The sequence below is a fragment of the Chiloscyllium plagiosum genome, chromosome 24 (assembly GCF_004010195.1).
Source record: "Chiloscyllium plagiosum isolate BGI_BamShark_2017 chromosome 24, ASM401019v2, whole genome shotgun sequence".
Classification (NCBI taxonomy): Eukaryota; Metazoa; Chordata; class Chondrichthyes; order Orectolobiformes; family Hemiscylliidae; genus Chiloscyllium; species Chiloscyllium plagiosum.
Window position 1 is genome coordinate 51,274,407 of NC_057733.1, and position 23,196 is coordinate 51,297,602.

Here is a 23,196-nt window from a genome sequence, read left to right on the forward strand (position 1 = left end):
TTCATTAGCAGATGGATTGAATTCAAGAGTCGTGAAGTGATGTTGCAGCTGTACAGGACTTTGGTTAGGCCACAGTTGGAGTACTGTGTGCAGTTCTGGTTGCCTCACTTTAGGAAAGATGTGGAAGCTTTGGAGGGGGTGCAGAGAAGATTTACCAGGATGTTGCCTGGAATGGAGAGGGAGTCGTACGAGGATAGGTTGAGAGTTCTCGGCCTTTTCTCGTTGGAATGGCGAAGGATGAGGGGTGACTTGATAGAGGTTTATAAGATGATCAGAGGAATAGATAGAGTAGACAGCCAGAAACTTTTTCCCCGGGTACAACAGAGTGTTACAAGGGGACATAAATTTAAGGTGAAGGGTGGAAGGTATAGGGGAGATGTCAGGGGTGGGTTCTTTACCCAGAGAGTGGTGGGGGCATGGAATGCGCTGCCCATGGGAGTGGTAAAGTCGGAATCATTGGCGACCTTTAAGCGGCATTTGGATAGGTACATGGATGGGTACTTAATCTAGGTTAGAAGTTCGGCACAACATCGTGGGCCGAAGGGCCTGTTCTGTGCTGTATTGTTCTATGTTCTATTGTTCTATGTTCTAAGTGCAGCCTCACCAATGTCCTGTACAACTGCAACATAACTTCCCAATTTCTATACTCAATGCCCCAACTGATGAAGGCCAGTGTGCCAAAAGCCTTCTTCACTGCCCTGTCTACCCGTGACTCCACTTTCAGAGAGCTGTGCACCTGAACTCTAAGGTCCCTCTGTTCCACTATATTTCTTAAGATCCTACCATTCACCATGAAACTTCTACCTTGATTTGACTTTCCAAAATGCAACACCTCATACTTACCTGTATTAAAGTCCATTTGTCATTTCTCAGCCCACTTCCCCAGTTGATCAGGGTCTTGCTGCAATTTTTGATAACCATCCTCACTGTCCATGATACCGCCTATTTTAGTGTCATCAGCAAACTTACCAATCATGCTTTGTACCTTCTCATCCAAATCATTGATATAGATAACAAACAGGTATAACTCCCTTCACTACCATATTCTGAATATCTGAGTTTCCAACATTTTTAACATTTAGCCAAAGAGTTTCTGCAGTTTTAATTTCTATGGTGAGAAGTGAGATGAGTTGTATATTCTGAACAGTGTTGTTATCCACGGCTACTCAGAGCACAAGAGTTTGAAGGAGGGATATGCCATTCAACCCCTTTAGCCTGCTCCACCGTCCAATAAGATGGTGGACATTTTCTTGCCTATCTCCAATGCTTGGCTCCCTGATTGATTAAAAGTCTGTCTGATGCAGTCTTTCATATATTCAATGGACCAGCCTCTATTGTTCCTGCGGGCAGAGACCATCTGAAAGAAAATAGTTGTCCTTACCCCTTAATGGGGATTATAAAATATGTCCCTTTGTTCCAGCCTTCCCTTCAAGGGGAAATCTCCTGCTAGCATCCCTTCAAAATCTGCTATGTTTCAATAAGATCAATTCTCACTCTTTTCACCAATGGATACAGGTTCAACCTTCACTCTACACTGTGATAGAAATTTAAGATCTGCTTCTGACAATCTCTGAACCACTGCAGGGAACTCCCTGGTATTTGCAGAAAATCTGCTTAAAAATGTGAATACTCTTCACTCTTCACTAAGAAACATCTAGGGAGAGAAGCAATGTTTATTCACAGAGATGCTCCAGCATTCTTTACTGGTCAAAACTAAACTGTAAATTAAAATTAAACCTTCACAAAAAAAACATTTTGACACCCCATTTGGTTTCTGATTACAGTTTAAGGCATAGTTTTCAGAGTTTTGTGTCCTTACCTGCAAATTAGAAGGCTGGTGATCTGTGTTGAAGGATTTTTCAGGACTGGTTTCCAATAGCCGTATACCCTATAGAAAGAGAGTTATCATGATCATTACTTAGCCTTTTCCCTCATTCCTAAAATAATTCTAATCTAGGAGCCAGAAATATAATCACAGAAATATAATCACAGAAGAAAGCTTGGAATGTAGAATAACAAATCTTGAAATAATCTTATGAAATTGAGTGTGGAAAAACACTAAAATCGAAGAAAAGTAAAGCAATAGGGACAAAGGATATAGGCACAATTAAAAGAAATAACTTAATAGCAAGTCGGAAGAAGAAGGGAATAATTAATGCAAGGCGAGTTTGAATTGTAGGTTCGCAAATACACAATGTGTCCTGAATAAAATTGTAGAATTGTGGGAGCAAATTATAATAAATTCATGGAATAGTAGAACTAACTGAAACGTGGCTTAACCTGGAACAGAACCAGATGTTCCTAGTTTCAGAAGGAATGAACAAAGGAAAATTTAAGCCGACAGTGAGAATATACAGTAAAGGTTCACTGGAACTAACGATTAATTCTAGGGTTAAATATAGTGGATTTCAAACATGTATTTGATAAAGTGTTGCACAAGATGCTTGTTCATTAGAAGACTGTACTAAAAGGAGTTTGCAGCATGGCCATGAATTTAAAGCAGAGGAATCTTTAGAGCTATAGTTAATCAATATTTTAAAGTCTGGAGAGTATGAAGTATGATATTTCATAGAAGTCAGCACAGAGACTATTGTTCTTCATTAACAGTGGTATATTACACTTATATCTGATCTAGTTTGGCTCCAAAGAGATGTCAGTAACATTCAGAGTTAACAAACTAGCCGAGTGAATTGTGTGCAGTTCTGATGTCCCTCCAGTCAAAAGGATGTTGTGAAACTTGAAAGGGTTCAGAAAAGATTTACAAGGGTGTTGCCAGGGTTGGAAGGTTTGAGCTATAGGGAGGGGCTAAATAAGCTGGGGCTGTTTTCCTTGGAATGTTGGAGGCTGAGGGATGACCTTATAGAGGTTTATAAAATCTTGAGGGGCATGGATAGGGTAAATAGACAACATCTTTTTCCTGAGGTGGGGGAGTCCAATAACTAGAGGGCATTGGTTTAGGGTGAGAGGGGAAAGATTTAAAAGGGACCTAAGGGGCAACCTTTTCATGCAGAGTGAAATACAGTGCGTGTATGGAATGAGCTGTCAGAGGAAGTGGTGGAGGCTGGTACAATTGCAACATTTAAAAGGTATTTGGATGGGTATATGAATAGGAAGAGTTTAGAGGGATATGGGCCAAGTGCTGGCAAATGGGATTAGATTAGTTTAGGATATCTGGTCGGCATGGACGGGTTGGACCGAAGGGTCTGTTTCCGTTCTGTACATCTCTATAACTCTATAAGTGACTTAAGCAATATAATGATAGATTGGACAAATAAATGCCAGATGAAATTTAATGCAGGGTTTAACAGTAGGGTAAGACATTTTGGAAATTGGAAAGTTACATTTTATAACATTGTATGCAATAGACTTATCAGCCTTCTCAAAACCCCTCCTACTGCTTCAAAGAAAATAGAATCATCTTACTGATTCAGGCACTGGTACAGCTGGTTCCTGTTTGGATAAGAAGTTGTGAATGGTGTGGATTATAGGAGCAATGAGGGCCTTATCGACATCCTTAGCTCCCCCTGTGATAAAGGGGATAGGATTATTAATGATGGTATGACATGCAACTAACTGAAACAAAGACAAAATTTAAGTTTCTAAGTTCTGGATGAAATGTTATTCCCAGAATGTTTGTCAGCTCTAATCAGATTTTATAGATCCACCAAGGTGTAATCATTCAACAATGAAAATTTGCACAGAAGGGAATACAAATCTCCAATCTACTTAACTCAATGAATATGTTTTTATATTTTTAACATTTTAGATGACTGTTTTTTTAAAAATCCATTGTCCCATTAGCAGTATGATATATATAAAAATAACAAACAGAACAAAGACCAATAACAGTACAGCAGGAACAGGCCTTTCACCAAACCTGTGCCAGTACATGGTGCCTTTTGAAACTAAAACTCTCTTTCCTCTCCGCGGTCTTTATCCCTCTATTCCCTGCCTATTCATGTACCTGTCATAATGCCTCTTAAATGATGCTATTGTTTCTGCTTCTACCACCTCCTCTGACAGCACATTCCTGGCATTACTCTGTGTAAAAAAACGTGCCTCTCACATGTCTTTTCAACTTTTCCCTTTCTACCTTAACCTATGTCCCCTTGTAATTGATATTTCTAAAAGGACTCTGACTCTCCATTACATCATAATTTTCGGAACCTCTATCAGATTGCCCCTCAGCCTTCAACGTTCAAGGGAAAACACACCAAGTTTGTCCAGTGTCTCCTCATAGCTAATGCCCTCCAAATCAGGCAACATACTGGCAACCCTTCTCTGTACCCTCTCCAAAGATTCCATATCCTTCCAGTAGTGTGGAGACCAGAACTGCATACGATATACCAAATGTGGCCTAAATACAGTTCTATACAACTGCAACATGACTTGCTAATATTCATACTCTATGCTCTGATTGATGAAGACAAGATGGTCATATGCTTGTTGACCACCTTATCTACTTGTGTTGCAACTTCGAGCGAACTGTTTGATTTATTTTTGTCACATGTACTAAAATACAGTGAACAGTATTGTTTTGTGTGCAAACCAGACAAATCATGCCTTACATAAGCGCATTGGGGTAATAGAACAGAATGCAGAATATAGTGTTATAGTTACAGCGAAGGTGCAGAGAAAGATCAACTCCAATATATGAGAGATCCATTCATCAGTCTGATAACAGCAGAGAAGAAGCTCTTCTTAAATCTGTTGGTAGGTGTTTTCCAACTTTTGTATATTGATGCTTCTAGGGGTTCTGCCATTGAAAGTATATTTCCCTCTTGACTTAGACATTCCAAACTGCATCACCTTGCATTTCTCTGGATTAAATTCCATCTTCCATTTCTCTGCTCAAGTTGCCAGCCTGTGTCTGCCATATCCTCTGGCAATTCTTCTCATTACCGTCAGTTTCCTCAATCTTTGCGTCATCCATAAACTTACTAATGAGGCCATCTTACATTCTCCTCCAAGTCATATATATAAATATATATATATATACACATGTTTATTATAAACAACCGGGGTCCCAGAACACCGCTGGTCACAGATTTCCCTTTCCACCGCTACTCTATGACCAAGCCACTTCTGTATCCAACTTACTAGCTCTCTGACTTCAACTTTTGTATCAGCCTGCCATGTGGGACCTTGTCAATAACCTTGCTGAAGTCCATGTAGACAATATCTATCACCAGCCCTGTCACTTCCTCAAACAAAACTCAATCAGATTTATGAGCGGCACAGTGGTAGTGGGCGGCATGTTGGCGCAGTGGTTAGCACTGCTGCCTCACAGCGCCAGAGACCCGGGTTCAATTCCCGCCTCAGGTGACTGACTGTGTGGAATTTGCACATTCTCCCCGCATCTGCGTGGGTTTCCTCCGGGTGCTCCGGTTTCTTCCCACAGTCCAAAAATGTGCAGGTTAGGTGAATTGACCGTGCTAAATTGCCCGTAGTGTTGGGGCAGGGGTAAATGTAGGGTAATGGGTCTGAGTGGGTTGCGGGTCGGTGTGGACTTGTTGGGCCGAAGGGCCTGTTTCCACACTGTAAGTAATCTAATCTATGAGACATGACCTTCTCTGCACAAAGTTATGCTGCTTATTGTGAATAAGTCCATATTTTTCCAAATATGAATAAACTCTATTCCCTAAGAACCTTCTCCAGTAATTTCCCTACACTGTCATAAAATGCACCAGCTATAATTTCCCAGATTGTCCCTGTTGCCCTTCTTAAAGCAAGGAACAAAACTCTCTATTTTCCCAAACCCGTGGCCTATCCTGTGACTGAAGAAAAATTTCATACAAGGCCCTAACAAATTTCTCCATCAGCTTCCTAGATCCTGAGGACTTGTCTATCTTAATGCTTTTCAAAAAACCCAAAGCCTCCTCCATTTTTTTTTATTTTGACATGCCCTAGAATATCAACATACCCCTCCTGAGACTTACTATCCATCACATCCACCTTGGAGAATACTGATGCAAAGTATTCATTCAGGACCTCACCCACTTCCTCTGGCTCTGTGCGTAAATTGCCTCCTTTGTTCTTTGGTGGACTTTCCTTTTCCCAGCTCCTCTCTTTTTCCTTACGTATTCCTTGGGATTTACCTTAATCCTGTTTGCCAAGCACATTTTCTGGACTCTTTCAACCCTCCAAATTCCTTGTTTAAATTCTTTCCTGCTGTCTTCATATTCTGCAAGGGCTCTCGCTGTCTTCAGTTTTTACATATGCCTCCTTTTTGTTTTTGACTGAGCTTTATGATTTATCTTGTCATCCAAGGTTTCTGAATCTTGCCATCCTTATTCTTCATTTTCACAGGAACATGTTTATCCCAAACTCTAATCAACTGGACCTTAAAGATTCCTATGTGCCAGATGTGGATTTACCCTGAAACAGCTGTCCCCAATCCACATTATCCACATCCACTGTTCTCTGTCTATGACCTGATGTTTAGATTGATTCTAATCTAAAAAGTGAGATAACAAACTCTGTTATCTCACTTTTTAGATTAGAAACAATCTAAACATCAGGTCATAGTCAGAGAACACAGGGTGCCAACACCTTCAACATATTGTCTAGCTATCACCATTGTTAACAGCTAACCCGAGAATGCAACTTTTAAAAAAAGGGTTTTGTGATTTACACATGAAAGTGAAACTATCACTGTATTCGAACAGATGAAAGGCTTAACAGACAATCAATTTTTCAATGTATAATTTCAGTTACATCACACTGCAAATTCTTGCTATAAATTCTGTGTTACGATCGAGCCCTCCACAATCACCTGATGAAGGAGCGTTGCTCCGAAAGCTAGTGTGCTTCCAATTAAACCTGTTGGACTATAACCTGGTGTTGTGTGGTTTTTAACTTTGTACACCCCAGTCCAACACTGGCATCTCCAAATCATGGAATTCTTCCACCACTTTAGTACTTTCAACCAATGACTAGACTTTTCCTTATCCATAAGTAACTTAAAACTTATGGAATTGTTCCTAAAATCCGCCCTCACTCAAACTTTGATCATCTGGCCAGGCTCATTCTCCGATACCAGGTCTCGTATGGCCCCTTCCCTCATCAGACTGTTAGATATTGCTTCAAGAAACCCTCCTAGATGCATCTAACAAACATGCCCGCATCCTGACACTAAGGGAGTCCCAGCCAATTTATGGGAAGTTAAAATCACCTGCTACAACAACTTTGTTGTTTTTATATTTATCATAATCTGTCTGCATATCTGTTCTGCTATCTCCCATTGGCTTTAGGGAGGCCTGTAAAACAATCCCATCACTGTTCATAATCCTGTGCTCTTCACATATGGCCTCACTGGATGAGCTCCTGCAAGGAATCGTCTCTGAGTACAGCTGTGATATTCTCCCTTATCTGTAACACAACTTTCCCTCCTCTTTTACATCCCTCTCTATTTTGCATGAAACATCTGCATCCTGGAATATTAAGTTGCCAATCCTGTCCCCCTCTCAACCAAGTCTCTAATAGCTTACAAGGTCATGTTTATATGCATTAATCCAAGCTCAAAGTCAACAACTCAGACAAACAAACAAATGTCTAATGGATGCGCCGCATGGGCTGGTTGCGTGGAAAATAAAAGTTGGCAGATATATGATTGTCTTGTTGTGTGAGGGTGAGAGAACAAGATGCAAGGTGATCAGAAATCCTGATGAGGCTGCTAAGGAACAACTGACCAATGGATGATCCTCCAGAAGACAGGATTAGAGCCAATCATGTGGGATAGCAAGCACTGAGCAGGGGATAAGGAACCGTACCCGATATGATAATTAGTCAGGATGGAGTTGGCTGATCAACTAATGAGACTAGAAGGGGAGAACTGATCACTCCCTACGTTCCAACTCTGGGGCAAGTCTAGTTGACCTTTGCACATGTGGGCACATGGGTATAAAACCTAACAAAAAAATGGAAGTGTGGATGCTAGAAATCAGAAACAAAAACAGAAATTGCTGGAAAAACTCAGCAGGTCTGGCAGCATCTGTGGTGACAAATCAGGGTTAACATTTTGAGTCCAGTGACCCTAAAAAGTCTGATCTGTTTTGGTTTCTGAGTATAAGACTTTTCAACTGTGAGTTTCTTTTTGAGCCCGAAAACATACGTTTTGCATCAACAATAGTTTGGGAATCTTGAGCTGTTGATACCCAGAGTCAAGCAAAGGTACGACTAACTGACAAAATGCACTAGTTAAACAGGTTATACATTAATGTACCTCATTTGAATCAAACCAAACAAGATGAGAGTTTGAATTTCATGATTACATATTTGCAGGATAAACTGCTTCATAACCTCTCGCCACATTAATTAATACCTCTTAGAAAATTATTCATGTGCCTGCAAAAGAGAATGTTAAAGCAGGTTCTTTATTGAGATCACACTAACAGGGCATTGGGTGCTGTGGTACCCATGAACTTATGTAAAGTATGGTTGCTGTGTAACTCACTGTTTGTTCACTGTCAACAAGTTAATATCATTAGTGATATACAGTATTAGTGTTAAGATAATATTTGATGAGTAATGAAAATTCCCCTTAAAGTTCTGTTTTCATTCTTCTTTGAGGAGAGGTGTGATGTAGGCCGTGTATATGTGTAAGTATCACTTATATTTAAGTTTGGACATTGGAAGTTAGAATTAGTGACATATGATTTTTCTGCATGACTGAATGGTTTAATGATTAGTATTTCTGTAGCAATGGTGATTTCTTTTAAAACTTCTTTTAATATGGAGGGAGCTGTCAGAACCAATGGATTTGTGTGTGCATTGGGAGAGTTTACAACTGAGCAAAGTAAACATAGTGCATCAGTGTCTCTGTTAGAAATTTCTGAATTTGGTTTTAAGCTTAGAGAAATAACCATCGCTCAAAAATAAAAGGGTTTTCGCAAGGTTTGTAGCTCAGGTTGAGGTTTAGGGTGTAGGTTTGCTCGCTGAGCTGTAGGTTTGATATCCAGACGTTTCATTACCTGGCTAGGTCACATCATCAGTGGTGACCTCCAAATGAAGCGAAGCTGTTGTCTCCTGCTTTCTATTTATATCTTTCTCCTGGATGGGGTTCCTGGGGTTTGTGGTGTTGTCATTTCCTGTTCATTTTCTGAGGGGTTGATAAATGGCATCTAGATCTATGTGCTTGTTTATGGCATTTTGGTTGGAGTGCCAGGCCTCTAGGAATTCTCTGGCACGTCTTTGCTTAGCCTGTCCCAGGATAGATGTGTTGCCCCAGTCGAAATAGTGGTTTTTGTCATCCGTGTGTAGAGCTATGAGGGAGAGGGGGTCGTGTCTTTTTGTGGCTAACTGGTGTTCATGTATCCTGGTGGCTAACTTTCTTCCTGTTTGCCCTACGTAGTGTTTGTGGCAGTCCTTGCATGGAATTTTATAGATGACGTTGGTTTTGTCCATGGGTTGGACAACTAACAAATTTAAAAGACCCAGTACAATCTATGGACAAAACCAATGTCATCTATAAAATTCCATGCAAGGACTGCCACAAACACTACGTAGGGCAAACAGGAAGAAAGTTAGCCACCAGGATACATGAACACCAGTTAGCCACAAAAAAACACGACCCCCTCTCCCTCATAGCCCTACACACGGATGATAAAAACCACTATTTCGACTGGGGCAACACATCTATCCTGGGACAGGCTAAGCAAAGACGTGCCAGAGAATTCCTAGAGGCCTGGCACTCCAACCACAATGCCATAAACAAGCACATAGATCTAGATGCCATTTATCAACCCCTCAGAAAATGAACAGGAAATGACATCACCACAAACCCCAGGAACCCCATCCAGGAGAAAGATATAAATAGAAAGCAGGAGACAACAGCTTCGCTTCACTTGGAGGTCGCCACTAATGATGTTACCTAGCCAGGTAATGAAACGTCTGGATATCAAACCTACAGCTCAGCGAGCAAACCTACACCCAATAAAAGGTTTTGTTTGTTTCAATATGGGACAGTTGTGTTGAACTCCTTGGATGAAAATGGATAAATAAAGCAGTGCTCCTGAGAGAGAGAGAGAGAGAGAGAGAGAGGTTAGCAAAAATAGATTACCTTAGAGCAAGGAATTTAGTAATAGTTCTGAACCAATAACTTTTGAATCAAACATTAAAGAGGGAATTGAAGCTGAGAACATTTAAAGTCAGATGTAGGAAAGCTTCAGGAAAAGACTTCCAGATTTTCCAGACTGTGAACTGAAGTCAAGTTAACTTAAATCTATTGAGGTATTTGAGAAAAATGATGTTTTTTCTCTGCAATAAGGTTGTTTGTGGATACTGCATAGGGATGCTTTTGGGATCTGTAAAGAGTGTTTTGGGATTAATGGGAAATATACGACCATGTGTTCTAAATTTGCTAAACTTGAGTTATGTGTAAATAGTTTGGATTTATTCTATTGTTTTCTTCATTTCTTTTGTGAAATAAACTGTCTTACTTTGAAACCAAGACAAAATAAACTATGATCTATCAAGTCAAATTTCAGTCTGGGGTCTCATTTATCCAGTAATGCCATCAACTGGGATCATTTAAATAGAAAAGTGAAGTGACTAATTAGGTGTTACTTGAAATCCATTAATTGAGATTAACATCAATCAATAAGACTAACACCCCAATTTCTGAAATATTGAATGTAAGACTTTAGGTCTGTGAGTCACAGGTACCTCCAAGCTAGTCAGTCGATGATTCACAAGTAATTTTAAGGTTGCTTATGTTAGTTTATTAAGAAGCAACAGTTTGGAGATGATACATTAATTAAATAGAGAAGAAACTTGTGATGCAAAGACTATGGACCAAATGCTGAAAAATGGGATTAGAAAGTTAGGTATCTTATTGACCAGAGCAGACTTGATGGGCTGAAGGGCCTTTATTTGTGCAATAAACCTCTACAACTTCATATAAGTATACAACCTGTGATGGTTGAGGTTAGTTCATTGATACCAGAGGATGAATCACTGGTTGGTCCAGAGTTTGTTGACCTCAGTAGCTTGTGATGGCACATCCTGCTCTCTAACAGAAGTGTTCAGGAACTCTTCCCTTGGCCTTCCTCCATCTTTCCTGGTCCACCTATCTGAAGAAGGTAACTGTCTGATGAGGGCTGCTACATGACTACAAGCACTTGTTAATACATTTTATTTCTAGGGTTTGCTGGTTTACTGATATCCATCTTTGTTTGAATTTTTCTAACAAATGAATGTGGAATAGCTACCCAAGATGATATGGTTACCTCTCTCACTGTCCAGCACATGCCTCAAAACTATTTACTTGATGGTGAAGATCAGTTCCTGGTCTTTCTCAAAAGGAAAAATCAGTAAAACTGGAAAATGATGCATACAATGCTGACTCCTATATACACTTCAAAGTAGAGCTTTTTCAAAGAGGGGTAATCACCAGCTAATCGATAACAGTTTATTATTGTAAATGATAATATTTATGAAGGGTTCTTATTTCTTATGATTCTGCTTTACTTACCAGTAACCATGCTGACTAGCAAACCTATCATAACTGCAGTTAGGCATCCAAATGGGGTGTAGTATCCATAGGATATGGAAAAAATATCTTCAAATAGGCTGTTCCTAAAGTAGAATTTAAACTTAAGTTACTGATAATAGACATTCCATATTGTACATTTTGGTTATTCTTCCTACTTATTGGTTACTGCACTGGAACCTGAGCTGCTATTTCCCAATGACGTCACAAAAGTTAAAGATTTTATAAAGTACACAATGTTCTCCAATTTTCTGACTTTCAGACCAAGACTGATAGAAAACACGGGCCAGATGTCTGTACTGAACAAGAACCACTATTTATTACAACTCTAACTATAGGTAAGCAGCTACAAACTACTGTCATTTAACCCTATCAGTTCAAAAAACTAATCCCCTTATAAACCTCCCCATAAACACACACCAATAAAATAGACAGGGTACAACATATAAGGCAGACAGGAAAAACTGGAAAGACAGTTCTGTCATCTTTGTTCTCAGGTTCTGTTACGAAGATGATCTTCATGATTCTTCTGCTGGTCAGCACATTGCTTCAATTGTCTTTCTCCACTGGTTGGTTCACTCAAAAAGTGTTTCTGACTTCTCACTTAGAAGTCACAGCTTATACTAGCCTTGCAGGAAAGATAAACAGGTTTTCTTCCAGTTTGACTGCAGAGAACAGAAAGACTACCCTTGATCTGGGAAAAAAATGTATATCTCTCTCTCTCTCTCTCATGCATACACACACTCTCACTCTCTCTCTCTCTCTCTCTGTAATTTGTTCCCAGCTCCAAACTGTTTAGTTACCTGAGAACCAATCATACAGCTGTTGCAGTGAAAGGGTCTCTGTCATCAATAGTCTGGTTGGTCAAGCAATTGTTTATGATGCTTGCCATGAGTGTCAGGTTACTTGCTTGTCAATACTGCAGCCATTCTTTCAAACAGTGGTTTTAAAAAAGTCTTTCTCATTTCAGTTCACATTTAAAAAAAAACAGAAAATGGAAGAAAAGCTCCCAACATTATTAAATAACTGTAAATTCAAAGATCTAGGTCTAGATTAATTCACTAGCTGGTAAGCCTGTTGGGATACATTCATTTTCTTGTTTGCCTGTGGTTAGAATTTACTTCTTTGGAACAAACAGTAGTTCATGTCATGTATTGAAACCTGGTCAATATTTTCTGTTAACCTGAGTTCATCAGACATGTAAATCAAGGTGTGGGGGGGGGGAGCTTTTGTGTAATTTGATTAAACCGTTACTGTTTGTGACAACCCTGGGATGAGTGTGGCTTGAGTTTCTGTGTAATTTGTACTTTAAGGCTTGAATAAACAATTTGACTTACGTTTTATTTGATGCTGGAGACATTTCTATGGTGAGTAAAGATGTTACATTGGTGGAGCTTGAACTCGTGACGTTAAATAGATGGCAACCTGCTGCTGATATCTTCAGCTTCCTTGTAAATCTAGCAGCTGCCGGATACACTTGAGAGCCAATTCCCAAAAGTAAATTCAAGACAGAACTAAACAGCATACCCACAAATGCTCCCTGGGATTAATGGAATCAAAGAAAATGTTGTCATTACGACACTACACAGAAGGGGATAAACATGGGGAAACTGATTACTATAGTCCCTCTGGCAGCAGGGTCAACCTGAGTGAACGTTATTTTAATTGCTTGTCCACTAGTGATAGGTGTGTATCTGATATAATCAGTTGAACGTTTCTCAGGACTCCTCCCATTGATAGAAATCTTGGAGAAATGGTGTAAGCACTTACTTTACTGAAAACAGAAATGATGGAGAAACTCAGTAGGTCTTGCAGTATCTGTGGACTCAGAAACAGAATGAACGTTTCAAGCCCAATATGACTCAAGCCCAAACTGACGGAAAGAAAGAATGAAGTTAGACTTATCTCACACTTTTGACTTTATTAGGACCTTCCAAATCTTTCAGAGGCAATTTCTTACTTTTCAAATACAGTCACTGTTTGCTTATGGTAGAAATTAGCAAACTATTTAGCGTGGACAATAAATGCAAAATTATAACAAGTTTAAAATTCACAAGATGATTTAACGTTGGTAAAAATCCATATTTCCCCTGCAGGATACTAGTAAAGATTCCTAAAAAGTAGGCAGCATAATGAAGTCATAAGCATATTTAAAAGTGAGAACAAGAGCAACAGCTACTGATGGCCATGAAATCATTCATTACAATACATGATTTAGCTACAGGATAAGACTGAAATTCCACTCTTGTGCTTGGCCTTACCTTGCTATTGCTGTTTGGAAACAAAGCTGCTAAAGTGAATACACCCAGTAGAGGTCCTAGAAATACTCCATCAATACTTCGGATTAGCTGAGAAAGAAAATGAACAGTACATTATCAACAGGAACAATAATATTGTTTTTGAATCTAAATTTGTAAATTAAACTACATTCATTTTATAGTTTAACTTAATCATGCATTTACCTGCATTACATTTTCACCTAAGATTGAAGTTAACCCTGCAAGAAGCATTGTCAAACCCCCGAACGTCATCGCTAAGTGAAATAGAGAAGAAAATCAGCAGGAATGCATTGTTTGTGGATGTTTAGAATATTTTACTTTTCTTAATTTCATCAATTATTCTTGTTACTATGATGCCAACGTTCAGCACAAGGCTCATCCAGTCACTGAACACACTCAGGAATTAGCTCCCTTTGGTGTGGGGTTATGTATCTGATTCTGTACATCTTATTCATTCATGGGATGTGGGTGTTGCTGGTGAGGCCATCCTTAATTTCCCTGAAGAAGGGGAGTTGTGCTGCCTTCTCAAATGCCTGCAGTTCTTGCGGCGTAGGGATACCCACAGTGATGTCAGGAAGGAAGGTTCAGGATTTTGCCCAGCAATAGTGCAGGAATGGAATAGAGTTTCAAGTCAGGGTGTTGTGTGGCTTGGAGGGGAACTTACAGATGGTGTTGTTCCCATGTACCTGCTGGCCTTGTAATTCTCGATGGTAGAAGTTACGAGTTTGAGGAAGCCTTGGTGAGTTATTGCAGTGCATCTTGTAAATAGTGCCCCCTGCTGCCATTGTTCGTTGGAGCAAAGGAAATTAATGTTTAATATAGTGGATGGCCTGCCAATCAAGGGGCTGCTTTGTCATGAACGGTGTCAAGTATTTTCAGAGCTGCACTCATTCAGGCAAGTATTCCAACATACTCCTGAGTTTCGTCTGGTAGATGGCCAACAGGCTTTGGGAGACAGATGTGTTACCCACCACATGATTCTCAATCCCTGACCTGCTCTTGTAACATAGCATTTATCTGGCTAGTCCAGTTCAGCTTATGGAACATATAATCCTGAGATATCCGGGGATTCAGTGATTGCAATTCCATTGGATGTCAAAATGGTTAGATTATTTGATGTTGGAAATGGTCATTACTTGGCACTTATTGTGCATGAATGTTACTTGTTGCTTATCAGAGTTGAGGGTGTGGTGCTGGAAAAGCACAGCTGATCAGGCAGCATCTAAGGAGCAGGAGGATTGACATTTTGGGCATAAGCCTGACTAGCTGTGCTTTTTCAGCACCACACTCTCAACTCTGATCTCCAGCAAGTGCAGTCCTCACTTTCTCCTTGTTGGTTAGCAGCCCAAAACTGGCTATTGTCAAGGTCTTGCTGGACATGGCCTGCTTTAGTATCTGAGGGGTCACGAATGGTGCTGAACGTTGTGCAGTCATAAGTGAACATCCCCACATCTGACCTTACAATGGAGGAAAGGTCATTGATGAACCAACTGAAGGTGGTTAGGCCAAGAACACTAAAAGTGATTTAAAACTTTTGAATAGACTTTTGTGAACAGCGATGTCTTTATGACTATAGTAGAGGTTATAATAGATATTACTTAATCTCAATATAACTCCTGCAATTCTCCCATTACAGATACTGGATGAGTTGGTATGGTGAATGCAAGTATCTGGGAGACATGGATTTGATATGAGTTGGCATGAAGTTGGCTTTGGTGTTAAGTGGATAGGTTGGGAATGTTTGAGAGGTTGTGACAGACGTTAAACATTATTTAAAACACAGTGTCAGGAGTGGTGTAACTGAAAATGCATGGATTTTCAGAGCTGTAAGAAATCCATCTTCTGAGAGAAACAGCAAGGAAGAAAAAAATGAAATAGCAGTCTGCAATTTTAGTGGATGAGTTAAAAATGGTTGTTCGTTTTCACTTACTGCTGATATGGAAATAAGATATGAAACACAACTGGAATCTTTCAATTGGTGAATTATTAAATAGCAAAGGAATTAATTTTAAAGATTGAGCATATAAGAATTAAAATTCTGCTAATGATGATGTGGAAAGCATACTAAAGCCTAGACTTTACTGAGGAATAGCAATGCCACACTGCAAAATTTAAAAAGTTTGAAGACACACTTTGAACGTCATATTATTAAGTTTGAGTGTGTGAGTTCAATATGAGAGTTCACAAAGAGAGGGGGAGTATTGATCAACATAAGACTGCACTGATACATCTGATTAGAGTCTGTTTAGATAATTGGAAGCTTATCTCAGCAGATGTAGGATTGTCTTAGGCATAAAAAATCATGATGCGGAGCATGTCTGCTGAGAGAGGAGAAACTTACTCTCAAGAAAGCTATCAAAATGTGCAAAGGATTTGGGATCGTCAACCATCAGCTAGAATATATTAGTGGGAGGTCAAACAAGGCTTTGTGTTACGCTACCAGCCATCTAGGCTAAATTCAAACAGTTTGGGAAAAAAGGACTAAATATTTGTTGACAGGTCAACAGAAAGATCAAAGTCAGGGGCAGGATGTAAATATTATGCAAGACATCATACAAAAGCAAAAGAAGCATATTTATTATGGGGAAAGCAAATAGCTGAATCACATACCGTACAAGTGCTTCACTAAAAAGGAGCACAGCAAGCATTTAAAGCTGCTGCTGGATAGGTATTGACTGGTGATTCTGATAGGTCACCCTACATCATGCAGGAGGTTGGTATGGTTAGGTTTAAATGTGGTAAATGATTTGTAACCATTAAAATCATGATTACAGAATGACCGCATCAGGGGACTGTTACATTTTGATAGACCTGTGTGAAGTGGCTCAAAATGGTGACTCCAAATGAAGCCCTCAAAACTAAGGTTGAGCCTCTATGATAGAATGCTCCTTAGGCCAAGAGAATAAATGCAATGGTAAGTATGAAGATCTGGAGTTTCAGATAGAACCTATTAAGCAGAATCCACTCATCTCAGTTGAAGCAAGGCTGATACTTGGACTAGTAAACCAAAATGTGCCAGAAGAGATATGCAGCATTTTGCAGGTCACTAAGCCATTGATGCCGAATAGATACTAAAAAAATAATAAAGATGTCTTTACAGATCCCAAACAGCCTTGTGGAGAATATCATCTAGAAGTAGATGAGAGTGCGAGAACAAATCAGCATCTGTTCAGAGTTCCAGCTGCCCGCAAGTCTAGCCTGAACAACAAGATAGAAGAATTGGGGAAAAAAAGGGAGTAATCAAGAAATTAGCAACTCCTACAGACTGGAGAAGCAACATGGGTAGCAATGGAACAAGCTGAAAAATTGAGAAGGTGCATGGATCCAAAGGACTAATTAGACCTTTGAAGATCTTATTACTCCATGCCAACTGTTGAAGAAAACTTTGCCACAACTTGCAAATACCCTAATAATTTTAAATACCCTAAATGTGAAGGATGGCTATTAACAAGTGAAGAGCCTGAAAGCAACAGTTTTATAACTACATTCTGGACACCAGCTACTTTACACCATTTTGCTTTTTAACTGCTTCAGAAAATGATCAATGCAGACTGCATCAGATCGTCAGTGAACTTCCCAGAATGGCTACAGTCTGTGTCATCAAATCAAGCCATTTATGATGTGCATCTCCAGACAAATAAAATGGCATGGAAAATTATATAATTGCTCTCTCTGCACTTCAAGCTCTATCCTATTGAAATTTCAGGAGTTGTAAGATAACCTAGAAACTTTGAGATCATTGTTCTCCTGTCATCAGAAAGATAGTTCCATGATCTCCAGTTTGGTTTTATAATATCTTCCACAAAGACTGCAGTCATAGCATTGATGCCCGAGGAGATTGTGCTGTGGACATGAAGAATAAAACAGGAGTTATCACAACACATGCTGTATGAATTTACAATCAAATATTCACATCAGCTTTAGCTATAGTGATTTGGCAGGTCAGTTTTTAAAGCCAAGAGTGTAGTGCTGGAAAAGCACAGCAGGTCAGGCAGCATTCGAGGAGCAGGAAAATCAATGTTTCAGGAAAAAGCCCTTCATCAGGAATGTCCAAACGTCGATTCTCCTGCTCCTCGGATGCTGCCTGACCTGCTGTGCTTTTCCAGCACCACGGTCTCAACTCTAATCTCCAGCGTCTGCAGTCCTCACTTTCTCCCAGTTTTTAAACCCATCTACTTCATAAATAAATATGCCCCTTTGGCCTCTCCTCATTGACCGACATATCTCTCGGAAAATGCAACACATATTGAAAACTTTAAGAGCAGAATTCCACCCATGAAATAGGTGGAGAAGGGCACCTGATGGTTCGGGTCGACACCAGGGAGAGACCTGTCCCCTACCCACCACCTTGGAAATTTATTCTGGGCATGCCATCTCATCACCAATTAAAGCATTTCACTGGGTCAGTTAACAGTCACTGTAGGGCCTTAGCTCACCTGTACTGCAACAACCTCAGCTCCAGGTGGGATAAGACAGAGCTGGCTGGTTGACTAGTGCCCCTGGTTGTCAGTTTGGTGGCTGTGTGGGGGAATGGGGAGGGGGTTTTCATCACAATTTTGTGCATAACAGAGGGACTAGACTGAAGGCAGAGGTGTGGTCACTGATGGACAGCCCTCACTTCCAACCATCCCCACACCCAGTTCATACCAGTCTTCTTAGTACCTATTCTCCAAATTGGGGTCAGTTTGGAGGGGGTTTGGCTTCAGCCTTGGTGCTGCCCAATTGTGGGTATTGGCTGGGTAGGTGGCACTGCCTACTCCAGGTTTACCATTCTGGTAGAAAGCCAACTGGCAATGAATCAGTGCCAGAAGATCTAGTTTCTTTCCAGGAGACTTTCATGCAATCTAAAAGGGCATCACGGTGGCTCAGTGGTTAGCATTACTGCCTCACAGCGCCAGGGACCCGGGTTTGATTCCAGCCTTGGGCGACTGTCTGTGTGGAGTTTACACATTTTCCCTGTGTCTATGTGGGTTTCCTCCGGGTTCTCCAGTTTCCTCCCATAATTCAAAGATGTGCAGGTCAGGTGAATTGGCCATACTAAATTGCCCATAGTGTTCAGGGGTATGTAGGTTAGGTGCATGAGTCAGGGGTAAATGTAGAATAATGGGGAATAATTGGGTGTAGTACTCTTTGGAGGGTTGGTGTGAACTTGTTGGGCCGAAGGGCCTGTTTCCACACTGTAGGGATTCAATGATTCTATTAAAATTGGAGAAACTCTGCCTTGTGTTCCAACAGTAAAATATTGCTCAGAACTTTACACACCTACAATAATTAATTTGTGCAACAATGTAGGTTTTAGCAATATTTAGATTTTTCCATGGGAATCAGGGAATAAACTGAGTTTTGCAAAAAATAGAATACAGGGATAAAACAGAAGCAACATTACTTTTGAATGCATCTTGTACATGGATGAGAGTGGGAGGACAGTTAGAAGAGCTGATGACTGCTTCTTAATAGCATATGTAGCGGTATGTGTGGTTAATATTTGAAAATCTACAATAATAATGTCCCAGAATTTCTCTATCTTCTTTTACATCTCCTTGAACTCGTTAGGGCTCACCACTCTGTGGAGCCACTGGAAGACAATGAATTTACTCCCGTGTACTTACTATTGGCATCTTTCAGTTATCACGGACTGACTCAGTTCCTAGCATTCAATATTTACCAGGTACGAATCAGCAGCTCACCACGTACAGTACAAAACAAATAACGCACTGTTTCCTTCTGCATCTCCATCCATATTGGTACTCAAATATCTTTCTTAATATCAATATTACTATCAGTACTTTTTGCACAAATATACACTTTATTGCAATATTATTCTAGATAACATGCTGTGAATTCCAATAGCTAAGGTAACATATTACATACCTCAAAGTGCCACTAAATGCACTGGCGATAAAAAGCCCTGGAACTCCAGGCACGTGAGACAAGATATCCAAAACCAAAAGTGGTGTAAGCTTCAGAAAAGTTATTGAAGAAAAATTAGTAAGGAAATATTTCTTGACATCTGCGATACCAGGTTAAATATTTCCTAACATTTATCAACATTGATAAATTCGATTAGCAAAAATATATGCAACAAATATGATTACTTCAAAACAATATCTTTAGCAAATTACTGATTTCAGTAGTTCGCTCTGTAATCTTCTCAGCTTCACTTGTTCTAAATTTATTCCAAACACACAACTGTGTCAATTTGCTATCTGACTCAATTTTCCATTTCACTGGTGCCCATAATCAAATCAAATTAGGAAAATCAGAATGGATTAAGGCAGTTGAGAAGAATTCACTGTGTATTCAGGACAGTTTCTGGAAACAAAATATCATGGATCCAACCAGGGATCAGGCCACACTGGATCTGTTTTAATGTAACAAGGCTGTTTTAATGAATGATCTCAGAGTAAAAGATTCCCTAAGGAAAATGTAACCCTAATATGGTGGAATTTGGTGTGAGAGCAAGAATCTTGGGTTGGAAAACAACTGTGCTAAATGGAAATAAGGGTAATCATATCAGGATGAGGGCAGAATTGGCTGGAGTGGACTGGGAATGAAGTTTGGTGGAAAAAGATGGTTTGGGAACGATGGCAAATATGTGAGAAAATAATTCATGAATCTCAGTGAAGATATATCCTATTGAGTAAGAGGTTAGGGGAAAAAAAACAACCATGGTTAACCAGGGGAGTTAAGGACAGTATCAAATTGAAAGAAAAACAATCCATTGATTAAACGTAAACTCGAGTATTGGGTAAGTTTTAAAAAACAAAAAAGATGACCTAAAATAATAGAGGAGAAAACAAAATTTGACAGGAAACTAGCCATTAAGAAAACAGACAGTAAGAGGTTCTTTAAAGACAGGTCAGCTATCCTTTATCCTTTATCCAAAACCCTCGGGATCAATTATGTATTGGAATTCAGATAATTTTGCTTTTCAGGCCAAGGACAGGCAGCACCTACCTGAGGTAGTTTTCCTTGCTAGGTTACACTGAGAAAATATGAAACTATGTTCAGTGGGGTGAAGAAGTGTTGCAGTGAGCACAGTTGGGGAAAATGGTGTTGGTGAACATTGACATGTGGGGGCAGAGCAATGCTACAGTGCTTTGACACTCCAGCTGATTCACTCTGAATTATGTTGCTCAGCAGTCTTTAGACCAGCTACTGTATGTGAATGAAGCAAATTAGCTACAGGAACAGATACAAATAAAAACACTGAGTATAGTTACTTAAATTTATTCAAATTCATTTATTTGTAGTAGAAAAGCTAACAACAAAAAAGGTCAATTATCTATAGATGGGATATTTGGGGCTGACATGAGACCAGGAATTGGATCTTGTACACTTTATTGACAGCTCTTCTGGAAAAGATTTTCCGGCATCATCTGCCTCATTAATTTTGGTTTTTCTTTCAAAAGTATACTCAGTTATAAAGTCATGTTGTTCCAGTGCATTTATCGAAGTGTCACACATCTTTACAGTATCATCTTTGGGTATTTCTTCCACCTGTTCTGTATCCATGTTATCCTCATCATCACTGGTTGTACTTCACTGTAGCAAGGTTGAAACTTTATTGCTGGAACAGCACAGCAGGTCAGGCAGCATCCAGGGAACAGGAGATTCGACGTTTCGGGCACAGGCCCTTCTTCAGGAAGAAGGGCCTGTGCCCGAAACGTCGAATCTCCTGTTCCCTGGATGCTGCCTGACCTGCTGTGCTGTTCCAGCAATAAAGTTTCAACTTTGATCTCCAGCATCTGCAGACCTCACTTTCTCCTTCACTGTAGCAATCTCTTTGTCAGTAATAGCATGCATGACAGGAGTATTGTTATCAGCCTTAAGCACCTCTTCAATAACCTCAGCCTCCAGCTTGGTTGCACATTGGAAAGGAATGCATTTTGTGTACTCAAGAAGCTGGTGTACAATCTGCTGTACACACACACAACCTTTCAAAGTTTTCTTTGATACTATTAACTTAATTGAATGTTGTTACAGGTCAAAGATTATGCCAAGCATTTGTCACAACTGTTTCATTAATAAAGCCACAGGCATTAGCTGATACAGAGTGTGCCTGTAACTGTAAGTTCCTTTTGAAAGCTTGTGATGCACAGGGCTCTGTTTACAACAACAAGCATGCTATCATGAGGATTTTCTATATTTACATTTCACACAATCCCTGCAGTGTTCGAAGAGGCCATTCAGCCACAGCATTTGCACTGACCCTCTGAGAGCACCTCATCCAGACCCACGTCCCAACCCTATCCACATAACATCACATTGAGGATGGCCAATCCACCTAGCCTGCATTGTGGGAGAAAACCAGAGCAACAGAGGAAGCCCACACAATCACAGGGAGAATGAGACAGTCACCTGAGGCTTGAACTGAACCCGAGACCCTGAAGCTTTGAGGCAGCTGTGCTAACCACTGAGCCACCATGCTGCCATGTGAGCAGAATGCATTGTCTATAAACTGAATTAGTGATAATATGTTGTTGTTGGAAGGGGGAATGACTGAAGTAAACAGTGAAAATGTTTTCTTCATTGACAGTTTAGCAGTGGGATCCAAGAGCAGGATGATTTCGGTGTTCTTGAAGTCCAACTGCCCAACAATGTGAACATGCCTTTGGGACAAAGTCATGACTTGTTTCTCCGGTGACCCAGGCCTTCTTATTGGCGAAGGCAGAAATCCCATGACACCGGGTTATAGGCCAATAGGTTTATTTAAATCACAGGCTTTCAGAGTGTAAAGTATCAATAGCTGAATAGCAAGTGAAGGGATGACTTATGATCTGATTAACAAAAGCAAGCTCTGCTCTCATGAGAACAGCATGGTGGCTCAGTGGTTAGCACTGCAGCCTCATAGCACCAGGATCCCAGGCTCGATTCCAGCAAGTTTGTACATTCTCCCTGTGTCTGCGTGGGTTTCCTCCCACAGTCCAAAGATGTGCAGGTCAGGTGAATTGGCTATGCGAAATTGTCCATAGTGTTGCGTGCATTAGTCAGAGGGAAAGGGATCTGTGTGGGTTACTCTTTGGAGGGTCGGTGTGGACTGGTTGGGCCGAAGGGCCTGTTTCCACACTGTAGGGAATCTAATCTAATCATTACCAACAGCCTTAACTGGAACTTTGGGTCCATGTCATGTTACATGTAACCCCATTATACTGTTCTGTGTTTGCAAAATATTCCTTACAGTTCTGTTTTGACACAATCTTCTTGATAACTTGATATTATTTCTCTCCCTAAATTAATTTGTACAGTTTCGGATTACTTGTTACTTTGGTTAGATGCTTGGCATGTGACTCTTATACCTATTGTGTTATTCCAGGCATTTGGTTTGTCTCTAGCACTATCTTATTTTTAATGTTTTTGTAATTATCTCTCTGCCTCAATTAATCAGATTATAGGTCATCCCTTCACTTGCTATTCAACTGTTGA

At 40.0% G+C, this 23,196-nt stretch overlaps 1 protein-coding gene across 1 annotated transcript in view; it reads right to left on the minus strand.

Annotated features, from left to right (window-relative positions):
- LOC122562290 (sodium-coupled monocarboxylate transporter 1-like) overlaps positions 1–23,196 on the minus strand; it is a 70,264-nt gene that overhangs the window by 4,218 nt on the left and 42,850 nt on the right. Inside the window, exons 10-17 of the mRNA XM_043715095.1 lie at positions 19,642–19,730; positions 17,492–17,613; positions 13,954–14,024; positions 13,753–13,839; positions 12,829–13,031; positions 11,474–11,577; positions 3,424–3,524; positions 1,820–1,888 (exon numbers count right to left, since the gene is read on the minus strand). Coding sequence (XP_043571030.1) covers positions 1,820–1,888; positions 3,424–3,524; positions 11,474–11,577; positions 12,829–13,031; positions 13,753–13,839; positions 13,954–14,024; positions 17,492–17,613; positions 19,642–19,730 — 846 coding nt within the window. The remainder of the gene's footprint in view (positions 1–1,819; positions 1,889–3,423; positions 3,525–11,473; positions 11,578–12,828; positions 13,032–13,752; positions 13,840–13,953; positions 14,025–17,491; positions 17,614–19,641; positions 19,731–23,196) is intronic.